General features: G+C 66.1%; 1 protein-coding gene across 2 annotated transcripts in view; it reads right to left on the bottom strand.

The window, feature by feature from the left end:
- The window catches only part of OLFM2 (olfactomedin 2), an 82,573-nt gene extending 67,164 nt beyond the window's left edge, over positions 1-15,409 (bottom strand). The window contains exon 1 of one of the 2 annotated variants that reach the window (XM_084610233.1): positions 15,209-15,409. In XM_084610233.1, the coding sequence (XP_084466359.1) occupies positions 15,209-15,265 (57 nt within the window). In that variant the 5' untranslated portion in view covers positions 15,266-15,409. Of the gene's footprint in view, positions 1-5,099; positions 5,341-15,208 lie in introns of those variants that run through there. The other variant, XM_084610232.1, reaches the window with a different exon arrangement.
- Positions 15,410-20,524: the final 5,115 nt, after the last annotated feature.

Below are 20,524 nucleotides of genomic sequence, written 5' to 3'. Positions count from 1 at the left end.
CTGAGCTGCTCCCGATCCACACAGAATCGGGGCCATTCCCTCCTCTCCAGCAGCGGCGGCAGGTCCCCTTGCAAATGCCACACGGGACCCGCAGTGGGCCCAGAGTCCACCCCCCACCTCCCTCATCCCCAGCCCCTCCAACTCCCTGCAGTCCCCTCACCCCCAGCTCCTCCAATCCCCCCTCCAGCTCCCCAAACCCCCTGCAGTACCCTCCCCAGCTCCTGCAACCCCAGATCTCCCAGCCCCCTGCAGCCCCCTCATCCCCAGCTCCCCATCCCTGACTCCCCCAGCCCCCTGCAGTTCCCCCCACCTCCCCCAGGCCCCTGCAGGCCCCCCCCCAGCTCCTCGAACCCCAGATCTCCCAGTCCCCTGCAGGCCCCTCATCCCCAGCTCCTGCAACCCCGGATCTCCCAGTCCCCTGCAGGCCTCTGCAGTTCCCCCCACCTCCCCCAGTCCCCTGCAGGCCCCCCCGCCCAGCTCCTCCAACCCCAGATCTCCCAGTCCCCTGCAGTACCCTCCCCAGCTCCTGCAACCCCGGATCTCCCAGCCCCCTGCAGCCCCCTCATCCCCAGCTGCCCATCCCTGACTCCCCCAGCCCCCTGCAGTTCCCCCCACCTCCCCAGCCCCCTGCAGTTGTGTCCCACGCAGTTCCTCAGGGCAGAAAAGGTGGGGGAGTAGCACTGTATGTAAGGGAGCAGTATGACTGCTCAGAGCTCCGGTACGAAACTGCAGAAATACCTGAGTGTCTCTGGATTAAGTTTAGAAGTGTGAGCAACAAGAGTGATGTCGTGGTGGGAGTCTGCTATAGACCACCGGCCCAGGGGGATGAGGCTTTCTTCCAGCAACTCGCAGAAGCTACTAAATCGCACGCCCTGGTTCTCATGGGCGACTTTAATTTTCCTGATATGTGCTGAGAGAGCATTACAGCGGTGCATAGACAATCCAGGAAGTTTTTGGAAAGCGTAGGGGACAATTTCCTGGCGCAAGTGCTAGAGGAGCCAACTAGGGGGGGCGCCTTTCTTCACCTGCTGCTCACAAACCGGGAAGAATTAGTAGGGGAAGCAAAAGTGGATGGGAATCTGGGAGGCAGTGACCATGAGTTGGTTGAGTTCAGGATCCTGACGCAGGGAAGAAAGGTAAGCAGCAGGATATGGACCCTGGACTTCAGGAAAGCAGACTTTGACTCCCTCAGGGAACGGATGGCCAGGATCCCCTGGGGGACTAACATGAAGGGGAAAGGAGTCCAGGAGAGCTGGCTGTATTTCAAGGAATCCCTGTTGAGGTTACAGGGACAAACCATCCTGATGAGTCGAAAGAATAGTAAATATGGCAGGCGACCAGCTTGGCTTAACGGTGAAATCCTAGCGGATCTTAAACATAAAAAAGAAGCTCACAAGAAGTGGAAGGTTGGACATATGACCAGGGAAGAGTATAAAAATATTGCTCGGGCATGTAGGAATGAAATCAGGAGGGCCAAATCGCACCTGGAGCTGCAGCTAGCAAGAGATGTCAAGAGTAACAAGAAGGGTTTCTTCAGGTATGTTGGCAACAAGAAGAAAGCCAAGGAAAGTGTGGGCCCCTTAATGAATGAGGGAGGCAACCTAGTGACAGAGGATGTGGAAAAAGCTAATGTGCTCAATGCTTTTTTTGCCTCTGTTTTCACGAACAAGGACAGCTCCCAGACTGCTGCGCTGGGCATCACAACATGGGGAGTAGATGACCAGCTCTCTGTGGAGATAGAGATGGTTAGGGACTGTTTAGAAAAGCTGGACGTGCACAAGTCCATGGGGCCGGACGAGTTGCATCCGAGAGTGCTGAAGGAATTGGCGGCTGTGATTGCAGAGCCACTGGCCATTATCTTTGAAAACTCATGGCGAACCGGGGAAGTCCCGGATGACTGGAAAAAGGCTAATGTAGTGCCAATCTTTAAAAAAGGGAAGAAGGAGGATCCTGGGAACTACAGGCCAGTCAGCCTCACCTCAGTCCCTGGAAAAATCATGGAGCAGGTCCTCAAGGAATCAATCCTGAAGCACTTATATGAGAGGAAAGTGATCAGGAACAGTCAGCATGGATTCACCAAGGGAAGGTCATGCCTGACTAATCTAATCGCCTTCTATGATGAGATTACTGGTTCTGTGGATGAAGGGAAAGCAGTGGATGTATTGTTTCTTGACTTTAGCAAAGCTTTTGACACGGTCTCCCACAATATTCTTGTCAGCAAGTTAAGGAAGTATGGGCTGGATGAATGCACTATAAGGTGGGTAGAAAGCTGGCTAGATTGTCGGGCTCAACGGGCAGTGATCAATGGCTCCATGTCTAGTTGGCAGCCGGTATCAAGTGGAGTGCCCCAAGGGTCGGTCCTCGGGCCGGTTTTGTTCAATATGTTCATAAATGATCTGGAGGATGATGTGGATTGCACTCTCAGCAAATTTGCGGATGACACTAAACTGGGAGGAGAGACACATACGCTGGAGGGCAGGGATAGGATACAGAGGGACCTAGACAAATTGGAGGACTGGGCCAAAAGAAATCTGATGAGGTTCAATAAGGAGAAGGGCAGGGTCCTGCACTTAGGACGGAAGAACCCAATGCACAGCTACAGACTAGGGACCGAATGGCTCGGCAGCAGTTCTGCAGAAAAGGACCTAGGGGTGACAGTGGACGAGAAGCTGGATATGAGTCAGCAGTGTGCCCTTGTTGCCAAGAAGGCCAATGGCATTTTGGGATGTATAAGTAGGGGCATAGCGAGCAGATCGAGGGATGTGATCGTTCCCCTCTATTCGACATTGGTGAGGCCTCATCTGGAGTACTGTGTCCAGTTTGGGGCCCCGCACTACAAGAAGGATGTGGAGAAATTGGAGAGAGTCCAGCGAAGGGCAACAAAAATGATTAGGGGTCTGGAACACATGACTTATGAGGAGAGGCTGAGGGAACTGGGATTGTTTAGTCTGCGGAGGAGAAGAATGAGGGGGGATTTGATAGCTGCTTTCAACTACCTGAAAGGGGGTTCCAGAGAGGATGGTTCTAGACTATTCTCAGTGGTAGAAGAGGACAGCACAAGGAGTAATGGTCTCAAGTTGCAGTGGGGGAGGTTTAGGTTGGATATTAGGAAAAACTTTTTCACTAGGAGGGTGGTGAAACACTGGAATGCGTTACCTAGGGAGGTGGTAGAATCTCCTTCCTTAGAAGTTTTTAAGGTCAGGCTTGACAAAGCCCTGGCTGGGATGATTTAACTGGGAATTGGTCCTGCTTCGAGCAGGGGGTTGGACTAGATGACCTCCTGAGGTCCCTTCCAACCCTGATATTCTATGATTCCTCCAACCCCAGATCTCCCAGTTCCCTGCAGCCCCCTCAGCCCCAGCTCCCCCAGCCCCGGATCTCCCAGTCCCCTGCAGCCCCCCCTCAGATCCCAGTCCCCCCCCAGCTCCTCCAACCCCAGATCTCCCAACCCCCTGCAGTCTCCCCCAGCTCGGGATCCCCCAAGCCCCTTGCAGCCCCCTCATCCCCAGCTCCCTCATCCATGGCTCCCCCAGCCCCCTGCAGTCCCCCTGCAGCTCATCCAGTCTGGGATCCCCCCAGCCCCCTGCAGTCCCGATCCCCCCCCCACTCATCCAGTCGAGGATCCCACAGCCCCCTGCAGTCCCCTGCCCCCCCCTCCACCAGCTCGTCCAGTCCGGGATCCCCCAGCCCCCTGCAGTCCCCTGCCCCCCCCCAAGCTCGTCCAGACCGGGATCCCCCATCCCCCTGCAGTCCCCTGCCCCCAATGCGTTGAATTGGTTTGAAGCAGACAGGTTTCGGACGCCATATCTGAGCAGTCACGGGAGGACCTGACACCCGGCTCGGGGAAGGACACACGAGCCAAGACGGCTCCAGTCCACGAGTGAACAATTCACCCCAATGAGGCCCCAAGGCGCACAGGAGAGAGGCGGGGGCGCATCCCATCGCAAAGCCTGGATCACGTCCCCAGCCCATGGCTGCCCCGAGGGGCCCGGCTGCTGGCTCTCTGGCTGGCAGAGCCGGGACCCCCTGGGCCGGAGCCCATAATTCAAGCCAGAGAAAACGCAAAGTCTCTGGCGCATCCAGTGGGTGCAGAATCGACTCGGGCAGGCGCGAGGTTGCCAGTGCGAGGGGCTGGGGGGCACGGACGACTGTCCTCCTCTTTTCGGGGGAGGATTTTTCAAGCAATTAAGGAGCCCCAAGCGGACCCCGCCCAGCAGTGCCCCACTCCAAGCCAGCTGCCAAGAGCCGCGAGCGGCCGGCCGAGCCTGGGGGAGCTCCGGGCGCCTCGGGAGACGGAGCTGCTCAGCCCAGCGGGAGTCATTTAACGAATGGGGGGGGGGGGCTACAGTTCGTTCAATGCCTGCAGCACCTGCCTCCCAGAGGGGCCGGCTGGCAGGGTCACTAACACTGCCCCATCGGCCCCCCTGCAGCAGCCGGGGGGCCACCAGCCCCTCGCCTGGTCTCCCGCAGGGGCCAGGGCCGGCTGCCTTGCGGGGGGGAGCCACAGCAGGGACACGTCTCTCCACCATGCCATGGGTGCAGGAGGGTCTGAAAATCCCGCTCCACCCCACAAAGGGAACCGGAGCCAAAGGGGTCTGGAAACGCAGGAGCGTGACCGCCGGGGCCCCAGCCGGGCTCAGCACCGCACTCAGACAGATGGGAGCGAATGCTGCAGCCAGTAAACCTGTAACAACCAGCCCCTGCCACCCACAACGACGGGGACCCGCAGCACAGAGCAGTCGCTCGTCTGTTGTCCCCCCAGGGGTCCTGCCCTGCTCAGCCCCAGCGCACTGCTCTCCGGGGGGGCTCTCCAGGCAAAGCGGGGGGGGGACATGGAGATCAACGGCAGGGGGGCAGGGAGCAGAGAGGCTGGGGCATCCCCCGCCAGGCTGGAGCTGGGCAAAACGCAGACGGCCCCAATAGGGTCCCTGCACAGGCAGCCGGACACAGACAGACCCGGACTCCCCCGAGTCAGCCGCCCGGCAGCGTGCGGGGCACCCGGACGGAGGGACAGACGGACGGACAGACACCCCATCCTCCCCCCCACACACACCCACACCCCCAGCTGCTCACGTGGGCACCTGGCCATAGGGACTCACAATTTTCTCTGAGGTGCCAGCCCGGGAGATCGTGGTGCCATTGAGCCCCACCAGGGAGGGCAGCGTCTGCGACATCCAGTTGGTGACCATGGCCATGGTGCTGAGCACAGCTCCGATCTTCAGCAGCGGCACGGTCATGTCGGCCCCTGCCTCATCCCCCCTCGGTGGGGCGGCAGCCTGCTTCCCGACCCTCGGCCCCCGGCCTGGGGAGCCCCCGCGAGCCCCCGCTCACCAGCCGGCCCCCCAGCCTCCTCCGGGACTGAGAGCGAGCCGGAGAGAGCCGCGCGGCTCCGCTCCCGTCCTTATAAAGCGCCCGGCTGGAGCGAACCCCCGCTCCGCTCCCCATCTCTTCCAGCCGAGTGACGTCAGCTGGGGCTGGCCACGGGCCGGCTGGGCGGGGGGGCCTGAGCAGACATGGCATCGGGAAGCCCCGGCCATCTGGCCCGGTCTCAGCGGAGCCCCCGGGGGGAGGGGGGCTCCTCTCTGAGCCTCTAGCACCAGCCGGGAGCTTAGGGGGTTGTCGAGGAAACGGGGAGGAATCCGGGGAGGGAGGTTACGACAGCTCAGCCCTGTCCGGGGGGGGGACGGGACACATCAGAGCGGTGAGATGCGGGGGGCTGGTCACTAGGAGAGCGTCGCACGGGGGGCCCGTCAGTCACCTTGCCAATCGTCAGCAGGCTGCAGGGAGAGGCCCCAGCCCCGCGTGGGGTCTCCGGGGGGGCAAGGCCCCGGCCCCGCGTGGGGTCTCCGGGGGGGGCAAAGCCCCGGCCCCGCGTGGGGTCTCCGGGGGGGGAGGGGGGGAAAGGGGTAGCGAGAGGCCGGCAGGATGGGAATGGCCCGGCCTGGGTTGCCCCCAGAGCAGGAGGGAGGGCGAATGGCAGGCGAGGCCGGGACTCCTGGCCTTTGCAGCCCCCACAGCCCTGCCGCCCCCTCCCTGGAGGGAACCCGAGCCTGCCCTTGCTGCTGACTCCCCACCCCCCATGCAGGGGAGAGGCAGCGGCTTCAGAAAGTGCCCAGACGCCATGGTGGCGAGCACCGTATAAGCCCCAGACAGAGGAGAACAGCACAGGCCACCGGGCCAGGGGAAGCAGGGGCTGCTGCCAGAGTCCTGCCGAGCCCTCCAGAAAGAGGGGGGAGGTTTGCTTCATTTGTAAACTCCCCCCTCCTCAGCTCTGCTGGTGCCCTTCACTCCTGAACCCGCAGCCCCTGCTAGGCCAGCCCTGGGTTCCCCCCATACAGTTCTGCCTGACCCTGCCCCAGACAGTGGCCCCGGGGCCCGCACGTGCCCCATCCCTGTCATTAGCGGGACTGGCCCCTTTGCCCCCGGGCTGCGGCTGCTGTGACTGCAAGAGCCGGTTCAGAGGCTACACGATCGTCCCCCCCACCCCTCGCTCCCCGGCACCTGCCTCAGCCCAGCACCCCCCCCCCCCCGCCCAGCACCCCCCCCGCCCCCCAGCGGATTATTCCCAAGCCCGGCGTCTCCACCTGCTGGCCACACTGACGTCTCACTACCTCGCCGTCCTACAGGATCGGCCACAATTAGAGACACTCCTGCCAGGGGCCCAGCAGCGATCGGGGCCAGAAAGCAGCTCCCTCTTCCTGCTGGGACAGAACCCACGAGTCCTGGCTCCCAGCCCCCTGCTCCAACCACTGGACCCCACAACCCTCCCAGAGCTACAGCCAGAACCCAGGAGTCCGGGACCCTGCATCCACAGAACTCAGTACACAGGAAGGAGTTTCAGAGTAGCAGCCGTGTTAGTCTGTATTCGCAAAAAGAATGCATCTGATGAAGTGAGCTGTAGCTCACGAAAGCTTACGCTCAAATAAATTGGTTAGTCTCTAAAGTGCCACAAGGCCTCCTTTTCTTTTTACAGGAAGGAGTGTTTCCTTTGTTCACATTAACGTAATTTCTGTGATGGGAGCACTTGGAGGCCCCGGCGCGCCGGGCCCTGCCCAGACGCACGGCGACCGAGACCGGGGGCCCCCGGCGCGCCGGGCCCTGCCCAGACGCACGGCGACCGAGACCGGGGGCCCCCGGCGCGCCGGGCCCTGCCCAGACGCACGGCGACCGAGACCGGGGGCCCCCGGCGCGCCGGGCCCTGCCCAGACGCACGGCGACCGAGACCGGGGGCCCCCGGCGCGCCGGGCCCTGCCCAGACGCACGGCGACCGAGACCGGGGGCCCCCGGCGCGCCGGGCCCTGCCCAGACGCACGGCGACCGAGACCGGGGGCCCCGGCGCGCCGGGCCCTGCCCAGACGCACGGCGACCGAGACCGGGGGCCCCGGCCCCTGCCCAGACGCACGGCGACCGACAGTCCCTGCCCTGAAGAGGTGTCGGTTGTGAGACTTCGGGCCCTGGCTCAGCACGATGTAACGCTCGGTGCCTCCGTCCTGAGTCAAGAATCCGCATTCCCAGTGCCCGGAGCGCCGCTGTGGCCCTTCCTCGGGCAGAGGGGCTGGACTGGGCTCCGGCGCCGTTCCCCGTCCCCAGGGGCTGCGTCTCTGCGCTCCGAGGTGGGGCCCCTTGGGGCTGAGGGCGCTTTGGACGTGGTGCGAATGCCCTGGCCAGGTAGGCACCTCCGCCCAGCCTAGCGCCGGGAACCCAGACCGGACCAGACCGGACCGGACGGTCCTGCAGTGCCACCTTGTGGGGACTAGCCGTCACTGCGTGCGCACGCCCACGCCCGCCCACGCCCACGCCCGCCCACGCCCAGCATCCCGGCTCCGACAGCACCACTGCAGTGGAGAAAGGCGCCCGGAGCCCTGCAGCCGGCAGCGATGGGATTCCCGGCCCCGGGGAAGCCCCCGCTGACCCCTGGGAATTAGACGTCTCCGGCCCAGCCAGGCCTCTTGGGCCCGTTCTGCCCCTCGCTGCTCTAAATAGGGATGTTCTCGTTAGCCACAGAAACGGCCGGGCCCTTTTCTCGACCCTGCCCAGCTCTCGGCTGCATGGAGACTGTCGGTTCTTCGGGGCAGGGCCCGTCTTCATTCAGTACCTGTGCCGTGCCCTCACCCTGGGGCCCTGGGCCCTGGCCGGGGCTCCTGGGCGCTGCCATAACTCCCGTAAACAGCACTCCTCAGCCTGGGTGAGCCCTTGGGGCAGAGTCTTCCACCAGCCCAGCGCACAGCGGTGAGGCCACGCAGCTTCCTCTGCCGCCTTCCAGCCTCACTGAGCCTCGCCCAGGCCACGCGGACAGGAGTGAGACAGTCACCCCCCCACCCCCCCCAGCATTTATTCATCACGCGAATCCCTGCACCAGGCACCAGCACCAGCTGCGTGGGCTCCGGCTCCCCACATTGGTGGGGGGAGTGGAGATGGCCCCAGGCCAGGCTGGCTGCAGGGATGGGGGCTCTTCCGAGTGCTGGGGGGTGCAGCATGGAGACGGGATGAACCTGGGGGGGGGGTGGCAGACTCCAGTGGGCAGAAAAACAGAGCACAGGGGAGCAGGAGGGGAAAGGTGGGTGCAGCTCTCCCCCCTCAATCAGCCCCCCCAGCTGGGCAGAGCTTGCAATGGGATGAGACGCAGGGTAAGGGGGGATCGGCGTCCCTGGGCTCTGCAGCCGCTTCCAGGCAGGCGGTGCCCAGATGCTGCAGGCGGCTCCCCCCAAGCCCCCTGGAACCGGCACCCTGAGGGTCGAGGCCCTGCCCCACGTGGCGAACACCAGAGACCCCAGGTCTGTCCCATCTTCCCTGCCCTGCGCCAGGCTGCACGCCAAGGACGCTGCCCTGTGCGTGGTGGGCTGCAGCGCCCGGCGCCCCAGCACTGCCCTGCCCTGACTGAGACGGGGCGGCCTGGTGCCTGGCGCAGGCAGGGAGCCAGCGAGCATCGGGGGGCGGCCGCAGCCCGCGCCTCACACGCCTCCCCACGGGCGCCAGGCAGGGGCTCAGCAGCCACCGAGTGCGGGCAGCACCGGGAGACCGTGCCGCTCAGCCCTGCCCCTGCCCCTGCCCCGCCCTCAGCCCCGACCCCGCCCCTCTGCCGGCTCCCTCCCAGCCCCTGCCCTGGCCCCGCCCTTGGCCCCGCCCCAGCCCCACCCCTCTGCCAGCTCCCTCTCAGCCCCTGCCCCAGCCTCGCCCTCGGCCGCACTCCTCTGCCGGCTCCCTCCCAGCCCTGGCCCTGGCCCTGACCCTGACCCTTTGCCGGCTCCCTCCCAGCCTCTGCCCCAGCCTCGCCCTCGCCCCCGCCCCTCTGCCGGCTCCCTCCCAGCCCTGGCCCTGGCCCTGGCCCTGACCCTCTGCCGGCTCCCTCCTAGCCCTGGCCCTGGCCCTACCCCGCTGCTGGCTCCCACCCAGCCCCTGCCCCGGACCCTTCAAGCTGCTGCTGTTCTGTGCCCCGTGTCGAGCTCAAGAAGGGACCATCCCTGCCCCAAGTGCCCAGCCCTGGCCCACTCTCTGCAGGACTCTGGCCAGCTGGGGAAGGGAGTCCCCCTAGGAGGGAAGCCCCTTGTGCCACCTGGGGCACCCAGCTCCCGACGGGCATCCCAGCAGCACCCACAATGCCCGGCCTCACTGAGATACGCACTCTCCAGGTCGCCAGCACCTCCGGAAGCACGAGGGCCAGGCCTGCCGGCGGGGAGATGGCACTGCCCGGGGGGCCAAGGGCGCTGGAGGTACTGAGGTACCCGCCCCACAGAGGGGGGCACAGACACCCAGACGGGAAGTGTGTTTTGTTATGCTACAAGCCAGAGACAAGTGACGCCCCCCGGGCCCAGCGCTGAGTTCCGGCCCCCGCCCGCCCACCCCTCGCTCATTCTCTTCTCATTTGCCCAACCACAGTGCAGTCACTGGGAAACTGCATGTAAATTGCTCGTTAATTCAGGCTCGTTATGTGGCATTTAGCACCGTGCTGGGGAATGAAACACGGTCATAAGGAGAGAACGAGCAGGGAGGCTGCGCAGCTCCCAGGGGAGGGAGGAGTCAGACACATGCATATCCCCAAACGTGTCCATGGGCACCAGAGCCAGCGTGGGGCAAAGGCGCCCTCAGGAGACAGAGGTAGACCCTGGCGGCCCAGCAGCTCTTCTCGCTAGAAGGCGGGGTAACAAGGACACACTGCTGCAGGGTTCACAAAGAGTTGGTGGAACTCTCTGCCACAAGATCTCTCCGAGGCTGAGAGCCCCACAGGGTTCAGGAAAGAGCCAGACGTCACTACAAGTAACTAAAAATACCCAGAATTAGCTCATGCATCCTCCTGCTTGAGGGCATGAGCCCCAGCCTCTCCCGGGGGCAGGTCACCCCATCACTGCCTCCTGGTGCTGCTCCTCTCAGAGACGGATACCAGACTAGAGGGGCCCTGGGCTGCCCCATGACACACACACACACACACACACACACCCCCGCCCTCGAAATTCCTGAAGTCTGACCCTGTCTCCCAAGAGCTCTGCAGCAATCCGCAGGCGCAAGGCCGTGGGAGTGGGGCACTGGGGTATTATGCACTGTGATAGCACCTACAGACCCTGACTGGGGCCCCCCGTGGCACCAGGCGTCGCACAGACCCAGGCCAGGACCAGGGCCCCCTGTGGCACCAGGCGACACACAGACCCAGACCAGGGTCCCCCAGTGGTGCTAGGCACTGAATAAACCCCTGGACCAAGCAGGAAATTTCCATGCTACGTCTATGAACCATGTGTGCCTCAGTTTCCCCTATATTTTCAATGGCTCCCTGTGGGGGGCGGGGGGGCTGTTTGTGCTCAGGTCGCCCGGCTGCAGAGCCCGAAGGGATTACCGAAACAGACGGGCTGAGACAAACCCACATCACTGGAGAAACGGAGCAGCCAACGGCCACGAACACTCGGAGACCCAGGGGGAGACTGAGCAACGTCCCTGGTGAGAACAAAGGACGGGGGGGGGCGAGGTGGGGGAGTTGGGGCTCCCCCCGGGAACTGGCCAGCGAGGTCAGATGGAGACAGACGGATGGAGTTGGAACACGGGGTGGCTGCAGCATGGACAGGTCTGCCCTACGGACACCACGCTGTGTCCGGGTGACTGACTGGGCGAGCATCCCTGCACGAGCTGCACCCTCGCTTTGCACACCAGGCCCACCCGGCCCTCGTGCACCAATCCCAACCACCGCACCCTCGCTTTGCACACCAGGCCCACCCGGCCCTCGTGCACCAATCCCAACCACCGCACCCTCGCTTTGCACACCAGGCCCACCTGGCCCTCGTGCACCAATCCCAACCACCGCACCCTCGCTTTGCACACCAGACCCATCCAGCAGCGAGTGACAGGCTCACTTTGCATAGGGGTGCGAGCAACAGCAGAACTAGGTGAAATCAGAGCGGGCACTAACTCCCCTCCCCGCACCTGAGGGCAGAGAGGGGGGCAGGGTGGGCTGAGCAGGGGCTGTCTAGCCAACCAGAGCCCCAGGCGCATGATGCATATTCAGCCGGCAGAGCTGGCCAGTGGTGAGCAAGCCTGCCCTGGTGCATATTCAGCAGGCCCAGCAGTCTAACCAGGAGCCTGGGAGCAGCTGCAGCCTCCACGCCCCGGGACAGGGCTTGCAGGTGTCAGCTCTGCCAGGCTGACTCAGCCACCGCTCGGGGGCGTGGGGCGGGAGCCAGGGCTGAGGCTGGGGGACCAGAGTCTGCAACGAGCAGCTCAGGGGACCCCACCCCCAGGGAATCCAGCCCTGCAGGCAGCTGAGCCTGAGCCCAAAAGGCCACTGCAGGCGCCCACTGCAGATCCCGGCTCTCCAACGGCTGCTCCCCGACAGAGCCCTGCCAGCCCCAGGCCGGGGACATCCCCTCCTCCCCGACCACAGCCCCTCTCAAGGGGCTCCGGGCCTGGGCAGCACCCGGATTCCCCGTGGGGCTTACAGCCTGGCTTCCTGCGTGGACGTCTGCACCGGTGCAGCCTGGGCACTCAGTGCCAGCGACTCGGGGGGATTGGGGGTGGGGGGGGATTCCGGTGCAGCACCGCGGGCGGAGACCCAGGGCGAGGCGTCGCTCGTGTTTACAGCCAGGATCCCCCTTCTCTGGCAGCTCCTCCGGCCCAGGGACCCCCAGGCACTGGGGCTGGGAGGGAGGGAGACCGGAGGAGTGGGGGGCACAGAGGCTCAGGGAGGGAAGAGCAGGGGAGGTTGGCTGTCAGCAGAGATGGGTGTCACGGAGCGTGGGGCAGTCAGGGCCCTGCACTCCCCACTTCCTGCAATTTCCCATGACTCTCAGCCAGCCAGTAACGCAGAAGGTTTATTAGACGACAGGAACATGGTCTAACACAGAGCCTGTAGGTACAGAAACCAGGACCCCTCAGTCAGGTCCCTCTTTGGGGGTGGGGAGCCCAGACCCCGGCTCTGAGCCTCCCTCCATTTCCCCAGCCAGCTCCAAACTGAAACTCTCCCGCCCCTCCTCTGGCCTTTGTCTCTTTCCCGGGCCAGGAGGCCACCTGATCCCTTTGTTCTCCAGCCCCTTCAGCTGGCACCTTGGCACGGGGGGCCCAGGCCATCAGGAGACAGGGTGTCGACCATTCTCTGTGCAGACAGCATCACACTGGCCCTCTCGGGCTCTGTAATAATCACACCCCCTGATCCCCCCACCTGGACCAGTGTCCCCAACCTTTCTGTGGGAATAGCACATTCCTATTTTCAGGAGACTGTGGCGGGCGCCAGACACCCCGCCGCCGAGAAACTGCAACGCTTCTCGGCGGCATTTCGGACGGCGGTTCTCCGGCGGCCGTGCTCGGCGGTGGCTTTTCAACGGCACGGTGTCCTGCGGGCACACACGACTGCCCTGGCGGGCTCAAGCACTAGAGACTGATCTAGAGACTTAAGTACTGCCTAGGGGAAACTGAGGCACACACCCAGCATTCAGAGAAAACATTAAGAACGTTCCCACTTCGTCACACCGGGCCTCTGGGGTCACGGCTCCCCCTGGGTGGACTCCGCCCTGCCCAACCTCCCCGGGGAACTGACAGATACTGCCCCCGCTGGGCGGCCTGGTCACTGCAGACGCTCAGCTGGACTCACCCCAGGGCCAGAGCCCTGGAGGCCGCGTGCTCGCCAGCCTGGCCTCTGGGATCAGAGACGCAGCAGCTGCTGCACCCAGGCCCCATTTCCTCCCTCGCCAGCCCCCATCGTGAGCCGGGCCCACCCGTCACCGACACAGTCTGGGAGCGCCTCCCACCCAGGGTCATATGGGTGGGAGTCGGCCCCCAGGGGAACCCGTGGCACCCCCAGCCCTGACCCCTCCCCCTGCAGCATGCAAGCACAGGGCCAGGCTGCAGAGACCCCCCACACAGCTGTATGCATGGGGGCCCTGGGCTCAGCCCAGCTGGGGAGGGGCCGCTGCACCCACTGGGGGGCACACGGGAGCAGAAGCCTATGGGCAGAGCAATGATGGCTGGGACAGGATGGGGGGATGGGACTAGAGGGGGGGGAAGGGAGATGGGGAAGGGGCTCCTGCACAGGGGTTAGCCCCCTGTTTCAGACATTGCAGCCTCACAGAGCATCCACCCCCAAAACTCCGGTTTCCCTCTCCCCGGAGAGTCCCTCCTCCCCTTACAGCTGGGGCACCAAGAGACTGGGCCTGGCACACCCCCTGGCTCCTGGGGACAGAGACACCCCCACCATCAGCCCAGTACTGAGGCCCTGCTTTCACCCTGGCGTGGCCATTCCCACACGGAGGGACCAGAGCCCCTTGCTCTCAGCCGGGATCCTGCAGCCTTGGGAAGCTGGAAAGAGGAACCGTGGGGCAGTGCCCAGGGTCCCGGGGGATGGGCACGGATTTCCCCCTTCAACAACGGAACAAGGTAGGAATTTTCTGTAATACTGTTACGAAGCGAATGCATGCCTCAGTTTCCCTCTGTACTGCTACCCAGCGGGTGCAGCAGGGTTAAAGCTGCTCTTGGGGCAGAGCAGGAGACGGGAGGGACCATGGGATCACACACACCCAGCCCGGCCCCTGCCCCCGAACTGAACAATTAACCCTACTAAGGGATTTCCAGAAGGCAGCACATGGGAACAGGGCCAGGACAATGGCCTGGGAGGTGTCAGGAGGCAGGGGATGAGGACGGGCCCGCAGAGGGGCTCAGCAGCTCTCACCGGGACTGACAGAGTCGGAGATCCAGCCCAGACGAACCCCACGGTGGCTTGGCCGGGCGGAGCCCTGGCTCGGCCGCACGGACCATGTGTCTGATCCTTCGCTGCTCTGCGCCAACCTGGGGCCTTCCCGGGCCGGGGGCTAACGAGCCCATCGCTGCTTGGGGGCCGGGGGTCGCTGCCAGTCCTGGCTGAGCCGCGCTGGTCCCGGCAGAGGGGCCAGGTCTGTGCCCAGGCATCTGGCTCAGCCGGACCCACCAGGCAGAGCTCACGGGGGGCAGCAGGAGGGCTGGGGCCCAGAGGCTCAGCCTCGGAGGCCGTGGGGCCACGTGGTCAGGCCTGCAGGAAGAGGGGGTCCCCTGGGGGCTCTGGCACGCCGAGGGGCTCCTGCCCGGGACGGCTGGAAGCCGGGGCTCAGCACAGAGCCTGTGCATCCTCGACCCTGGCGGCCTTTTGCCATCGGGTGGCACGGGTTACTGACTCTCCCGTGGGAACGGGAACTTCTGCCAGCCCCAGGGCGGGGCGGGAGGAGGCAGGGAACCGTGATGGGGCCTGGCCTGGGGGACAGCAGGTGCCATTTGGCCCGGGACGTGGCACAGGTGCCAGGGACAGGCCAGCAGGACAGTGACAGCCTGCCGAGCCCTCCGCAAGCTGGAGGAACCCAGGAGTCCTGGCACCTTTCGGCAGCTCTGCCTGAAAACACGCCCCGTCCCCCTCAGTCCGCTCGGGGGCCAGCAGCCCAGGGCACTCACCAGCCCGGCTGAGAACAGGCACCAGAGGGGCCCCAAGCGCCGGCGGGAGCCGAGCTCCCCTGGGAGCCACCCAGCGCCCTGGGTCCAAGCCCCCACCTCGGCCCGGCCCGGGGCTCCAGCCGCACACCTGGGCGGGGGGGCTGAGAGCCACTGACCCGAACTGTCACCCTGGGGTGTGACGGGGCTGCGCCCCCGGCACCCCTCGGTCCAAGGGGAGCCCCCCGCAGGGAGCTGGGGGCCCAGCGCCCTGGAGCCACACCCCGCCCCCCCGCGGGCCGCTCGCTCGCCCCCCCGCGGGCCGCTCGCCCCCCGCGCCTACCTGGGCTGCCCGGGACCCGGCCGCCAGCAGCAGGCAGAGGCTGGGGAGGAGGCGCATGGTGCAGACGCGGAGCCCGGCCCGGGCGGCTCCGGCTCCCCCGCTAGCGGCTCCGCATCGCGGCTCCCCGCGGCCCCGGCGGGGACCCTCCGCCCCGCGCGGCTCCACGCGGCTCCGCCTCGCGCGGGGCCCCGACCGGGCTCGCTGCGCGCCCCTTGCGCCGCGCACCGCGGGGCTGCGCCGAGCAGGGAGCGTGCGCGCGGGGGGCGGGGCCGGCCCGGCCCATTGGCCCCGCGCCTGCCGCTGCCGGGGGGGCCAGGCCCCGCCTCAAACACCTGCAGGGGGGGGCGCTGCCCGGCTAGTGCTTAGCGGGGCTGGGCGCCGGACTCCTGGGTTCTCTCCTGGGGAGGGAAGGGGCTGGGCGCCGGACTCCTGGGTTCTCTCCTGGGGAGGGGAGGGGCTGGGCGCCGGGCTCCTGGGTTCTCTCCTGGGGAGGGGAGGGGAGGGGCTGGGCGCCGGACTCCTGGGTTCTCTCCTGGGGAGGGGAGGGGCTGGGCGCCGGGCTCCTGGGTTCTCTCCTGGGGAGGGGAGGGGCTGGGCGCCGGGCTCCTGGGTTCTCTCCTGGGGAGGGGAGGGGCTGGGCGCCGGACTCCTGGGTTCTCTCCTGGGGAGGGGAGGGGAGGGGAGGGGCTGGGCGCCGGACTCCTGGGTTCTCTCCTGGGGAGGGGAGGGGCTGGGCGCCGGGCGCCGGGTTCCTGGGTTCTCTCCTGGGGAGGGGAGGGGCTGGGCGCCGGGCTCCTGGGTTCTCTCCTGGGGAGGGGCTGGGCGCCGGACTCCTGGGTTCTCTCCTGGGGAGGGGAGGGGCTGGGCGCCGGGCGCCGGGCTCCTGGGTTCTCTCCTGGGGAGGGGAGGGGAGGGGCTGGGCGCCGGACTCCTGGGTTCTCTCCTGGGGAGGGGAGGGGCTGGGCGCCGGGCGCCGGGCTCCTGGGTTCTCTCCTGGGGAGGGGAGGGGCTGGGCGCCGGGCTCCTGGGTTCTCTCCTGGGGAGGGGAGGGGAGGGGCTGGGCGCCGGACTCCTGGGTTCTCTCCTGGGGAGGGGAGGGGCTGGGCGCTGGGCGCCGGGCTCCTGGGTTCTCTCCTGGGGAGGGGAGGGGAGGGGCTGGGCGCCGGGCTCCTGGGTTCTCTCCTGGGGAGGGGAGGGGCTGGGCGCCGGGCGCCGGGCTCCTGGGTTCTCTCCTGGGGAGGGGCTGGGCGCCGGGCGCCGGGCTCCTGGGTTCTCTCCTGGGGAGGGGAGGGGCTGGGCGCCGGGCTCCTGGGTTCTCTCCTGGGGAGGGGAGGGGCTGGGCGCCGGGCGCCGGGCTCCTGGGTTCTCTCCTGGGGAGGGGAGGGGCTGGGCGCCGGGCTCCTGGGTTCTCTCCTGGGGAGGGGAGGGGCTGGGCGCCGGACTCCTGGGTTCTCTCCTGGGGAGGGGAGGGGAGGGGCTGGGCGCCGGACTCCTGGGTTCTCTCCTGGGGAGGGGAGGGGAGGGGCTGGGCGCCGGGCTCCTGGGTTCTCTCCTGGGGAGGGGAGGGGAGGGGCTGGGCGCCGGACTCCTGGGTTCTCTCCTGGGGAGGGGAGGGGCTGGGCGCCGGGCTCCTGGGTTCTCTCCTGGGGAGGGAGGGGCTGGGCGCCGGGCTCCTGGGTTCTCTCCTGGGGAGGGGAGGGGAGGGGCTGGGCGCCGGGCTCCTGGGTTCTCTCCTGGGGAGGGGAGGGGAGGGGCTGGGCGCCGGACTCCTGGGTTCTCTCCTGGGGAGGGGAGGGGCTGGGCGCCGGGTGCCGGGCTCCTGGGTTCTCTCCTGGGGAGGGGAGGGGCTGGGCGCCGGGCTCCTGGGTTCTCTCCTGGGGAGGGGAGGGGCTGGGCGCCGGGCTCCTGGGTTCTCTCCTGGGGAGGGGAGGGGAGGGGCTGGGCGCCGGACTCCTGGGTTCTCTCCTGGGGAGGGGAGGGGCTGGGCGCCGGGCGCCGGGCTCCTGGGTTCTCTCCTGGGGAGGGGAGGGGAGGGGCTGGGTGCCGGGCTCCTGGGTTCTCTCCTGGGGAGGGGAGGGGCTGGGCGCCGGGCGCCGGGCTCCTGGGTTCTCTCCTGGGGAGGGGAGGGGCTGGGCGCCGGACTCCTGGGTTCTCTCCTGGGGAGGGGAGGGGAGGGGCTGGGCGCCGGACTCCTGGGTTCTCTCCTGGGGAGGGGAGGGGAGGGGCTGGGCGCCGGGCTCCTGGGTTCTCTCCTGGGGAGGGGAGGGGCTGGGCGCCGGGCTCCTGGGTTCTCTCCTGGGGAGGGGAGGGGCTGGGCGCCGGACTCCTGGGTTCTCTCCTGGGGAGGGGAGGGGAGGGGAGGGGCTGGGCGCCGGACTCCTGGGTTCTCTCCTGGGGAGGGGAGGGAGGTCTGGTGGTTAGAGGGGAGGCCGAGAGTTTCACGGGGGCGTTGAGACCCCTCTCCCTCCCTCCACTGTTGTTGTGGCCTGGGCTGGGGGGGCCCTGCTCCCTGTTCCTCTACCCAGCTCCTCGTGCCCATCATTGTGGCCTCTGGGTGCCCCCTGCTGGGGCTGCACAGCGGGACCTGGCCTAGAGTCCAGCCCTCCCCCCCCCCCCGAGGACTGTGCCCTAACCAGGCCCGTCTCGTCTCCCAGGCGGCCGTGAGGGGTGAGCACACAGCCCCAGAGGGGTGAGCCAGGCAGATGACGACACCCGGGGGAGCCGAGGGAGCTGGAGCCGGCAGGGAGGGTGCAGCTGGCCCGGGGGCGTGGGGGGGGGAGTGCTGTGAGTGGCTCCACATGGCCCCCACCATCTCACGCAGAGCCAGGGCTGGGGCCTGGGCCAGCCAATGACAGGACGCGCCCCGCAGGGCTCTGAATCCGGGGGTATCACAGGACCGGCACCTCCGTGTGACCACACGGCGCCCAGAGCCGCCGTCTGTGTGCCTGGGGTCGCTTGGGTTGGGGGGCAGGGGAAAGGCCTGGGGATGGGGGGGGGCTGCCGGGGGGCAGGTGGGAACTTGTCCTGGGGGCAGGTTATCCCATCGCTGCCTCCTGCAGGGCTCCATCCACCGTGCTCCGGAGCAGTGGGGGCTGGGGGCTGTTGGAGACGGGATGCTGGGGTAGATGGGCCCCTGGGCTGGGCAATTCCTGCGCTCCTCAGAGGAGTGGGAGCCTTGTGCCCCAGGATTTCCCGTGCTGCTCGGGGTGTTCTTCTCCGCTCTGAACAACCCCAGCCCGTAATTAAGCTGCATGGCACAGGCTGCTATGAACTGCCGGGGAGCCTCGTGGCACACGGGTGTCTCTGTAGAAGTGCCAGCAACTTCCCTGTCAATCAGCTGCCCCCACCCTGGGTTCCTCCCCCTGAATAAATTATCTCCTTGTTTTTAAGAGTTGCCTGGCAGCCCCTTGACAGCTCCCCCGCACCTGCACCCGCACCTCCACCCACGCGGGCTGTGACAGCTCCTGGCAGGGCTGTAATTCCTTAATTATCCTCCTTCTCTGCAGCTCTGTCCCCAGGCTCCCTCCCCGGTCACTGGGGGCAGCAAAGAGCCATGGGGAGGTAACTGACTTCGGGCCGGTGCTCGGCCCTTTCAGCCACAACCCAGGCTGCTCCCTTCCCTAAAGCAAGGGACCCTGCCAAGGCCGGGGGTGGCGGCTGCTCCTCGTTCACTATTCCTGGGCACGGTGGGACCAGGGTCTAAGGGGCCGTGCATGGGGGCCGCTGCCCTCCATTGGCCTGGGGCGCAGTGGAAGCCAGCCCGTCGTGCCGAGGGGTCTGTGTCCTCCCCTCTCTTGGTGCAAGGGCGAGACTCCCACCCCCGCTAACAGGGGAAAGGGAAGACCCCACTTCGCCAGTGCCTGGTGCGCTCGTTCACACTCGTGCAAAGCAGGTGTGAGACATGGAGACAGCAGCGTCTTACACCGCCCCCACGCTGGTGCACAAGGCTCTGGTGACGGGAAACAAGGTCCCTTCTTTTTAACCACCACGTCGTTTGGGGGGGTGTATTAGAGCCAGGTCAGCCCCCCCACCCACTGAGTCCCTGTAGCCAGGGGTCCTGCCAGCTGAGCCCCAGTCCCTGTGGGATTCACAGCCCCACGAGTTCTGACACCCGATGTGGGGTCAAGGGTCACCTGGTGGCTTTTGGGATGCAGGGAGGGACGAAGGAACTTCCCCCAGTAGCCTCTCTCGCCCCGAGCCCAACGAGCGAAGCCTGTTCAAAGCGCGGGTTTGTTCTGGCCCAGGAAGCGGAAATGGCTGGTTTCATGCCAGGCCCGGCTGCCCGGAGCCAGGGGAGCTGCTGGGGGGCTGATTCCCCCAACCCGGGCCTATGCCGCTGGGCTGCCAACCTCTCTGCACCATCAGCATATCAGCAGCACAAGTCTTTGGGGCAGAGGCTCTGTTGTGGGCATCTGCAGCATCCGGCCCATGGGGCTCGGGGCAGCTCTCGCTCTGCTATAGCGCCGAGGGTGATTTTCACTCTCTTGCTCCCTTCTCCGTTCCCTTGAAAATCTCTCCCGCTAACAACCCCCAAAGCAAGCGATTGCTGATCGCTCTAAGGACGCTCCTAGCATCCTCCTCAGATCTCTGCTGCTGACTGCTGGCCAGGCCGGCCCAGTGAGCAAGAGACCCAGGGAGCTGCAGTCAGGCGTGGGGCGACTGCTGGCTGCTCCCAGCTGCAATGGGCAGGGCCTGGGAAAGTGGAGAACAGTGCCCAGGGCTGAGGCCTGGACTGAGCCATGCGTGGGGGCCTGGGCGACCTCTGAACTCTTCCTGCAGGAATAGTAGCCACGGGTCACACATGAGCATGTGCACACGCACGGACGCACGGACGTGGACACACGCATGGACATGCAGAGATGCACACACACACGGACGCACACGCATGGACGCACGGATGCACGCACATGGACACACACACGGACACACGGAGAGACGCATACACAGAGAGACGCACACACACACGGACACACATGCACGGACACACGCATGGACGCATGGACGCACTCACGCGGACGCACACATGGACACATGGAAAGACGCACACACACATGGACGCTCACGCATGGACACACAGACACGCACACGGACGCACACACGGACACACAGAGAGACGTGCACACGCATGGATGCACACGCACGGACGCACACACACGGACACACGGAGAGACGCACACACACATGGACGCACACGCATGGACGCACGGACGCACGCACACGGACACGCACACGGACACACGGAGAGACGCACACACACATGGACGCACACGCATGGACACACGGACACACGCACACAGACACACGCATGGACACATG

The sequence above is a fragment of the Lepidochelys olivacea genome (genome assembly GCF_965140295.1).
Source record: "Lepidochelys olivacea isolate rLepOli2 genome assembly, chromosome: 20".
NCBI lineage: Eukaryota > Metazoa > Chordata > Testudines > Cheloniidae > Lepidochelys > Lepidochelys olivacea.
The sequence above is the reverse complement of the archived record's forward strand: the minus strand, read 5'-3'. Positions and strand labels throughout refer to the sequence as shown.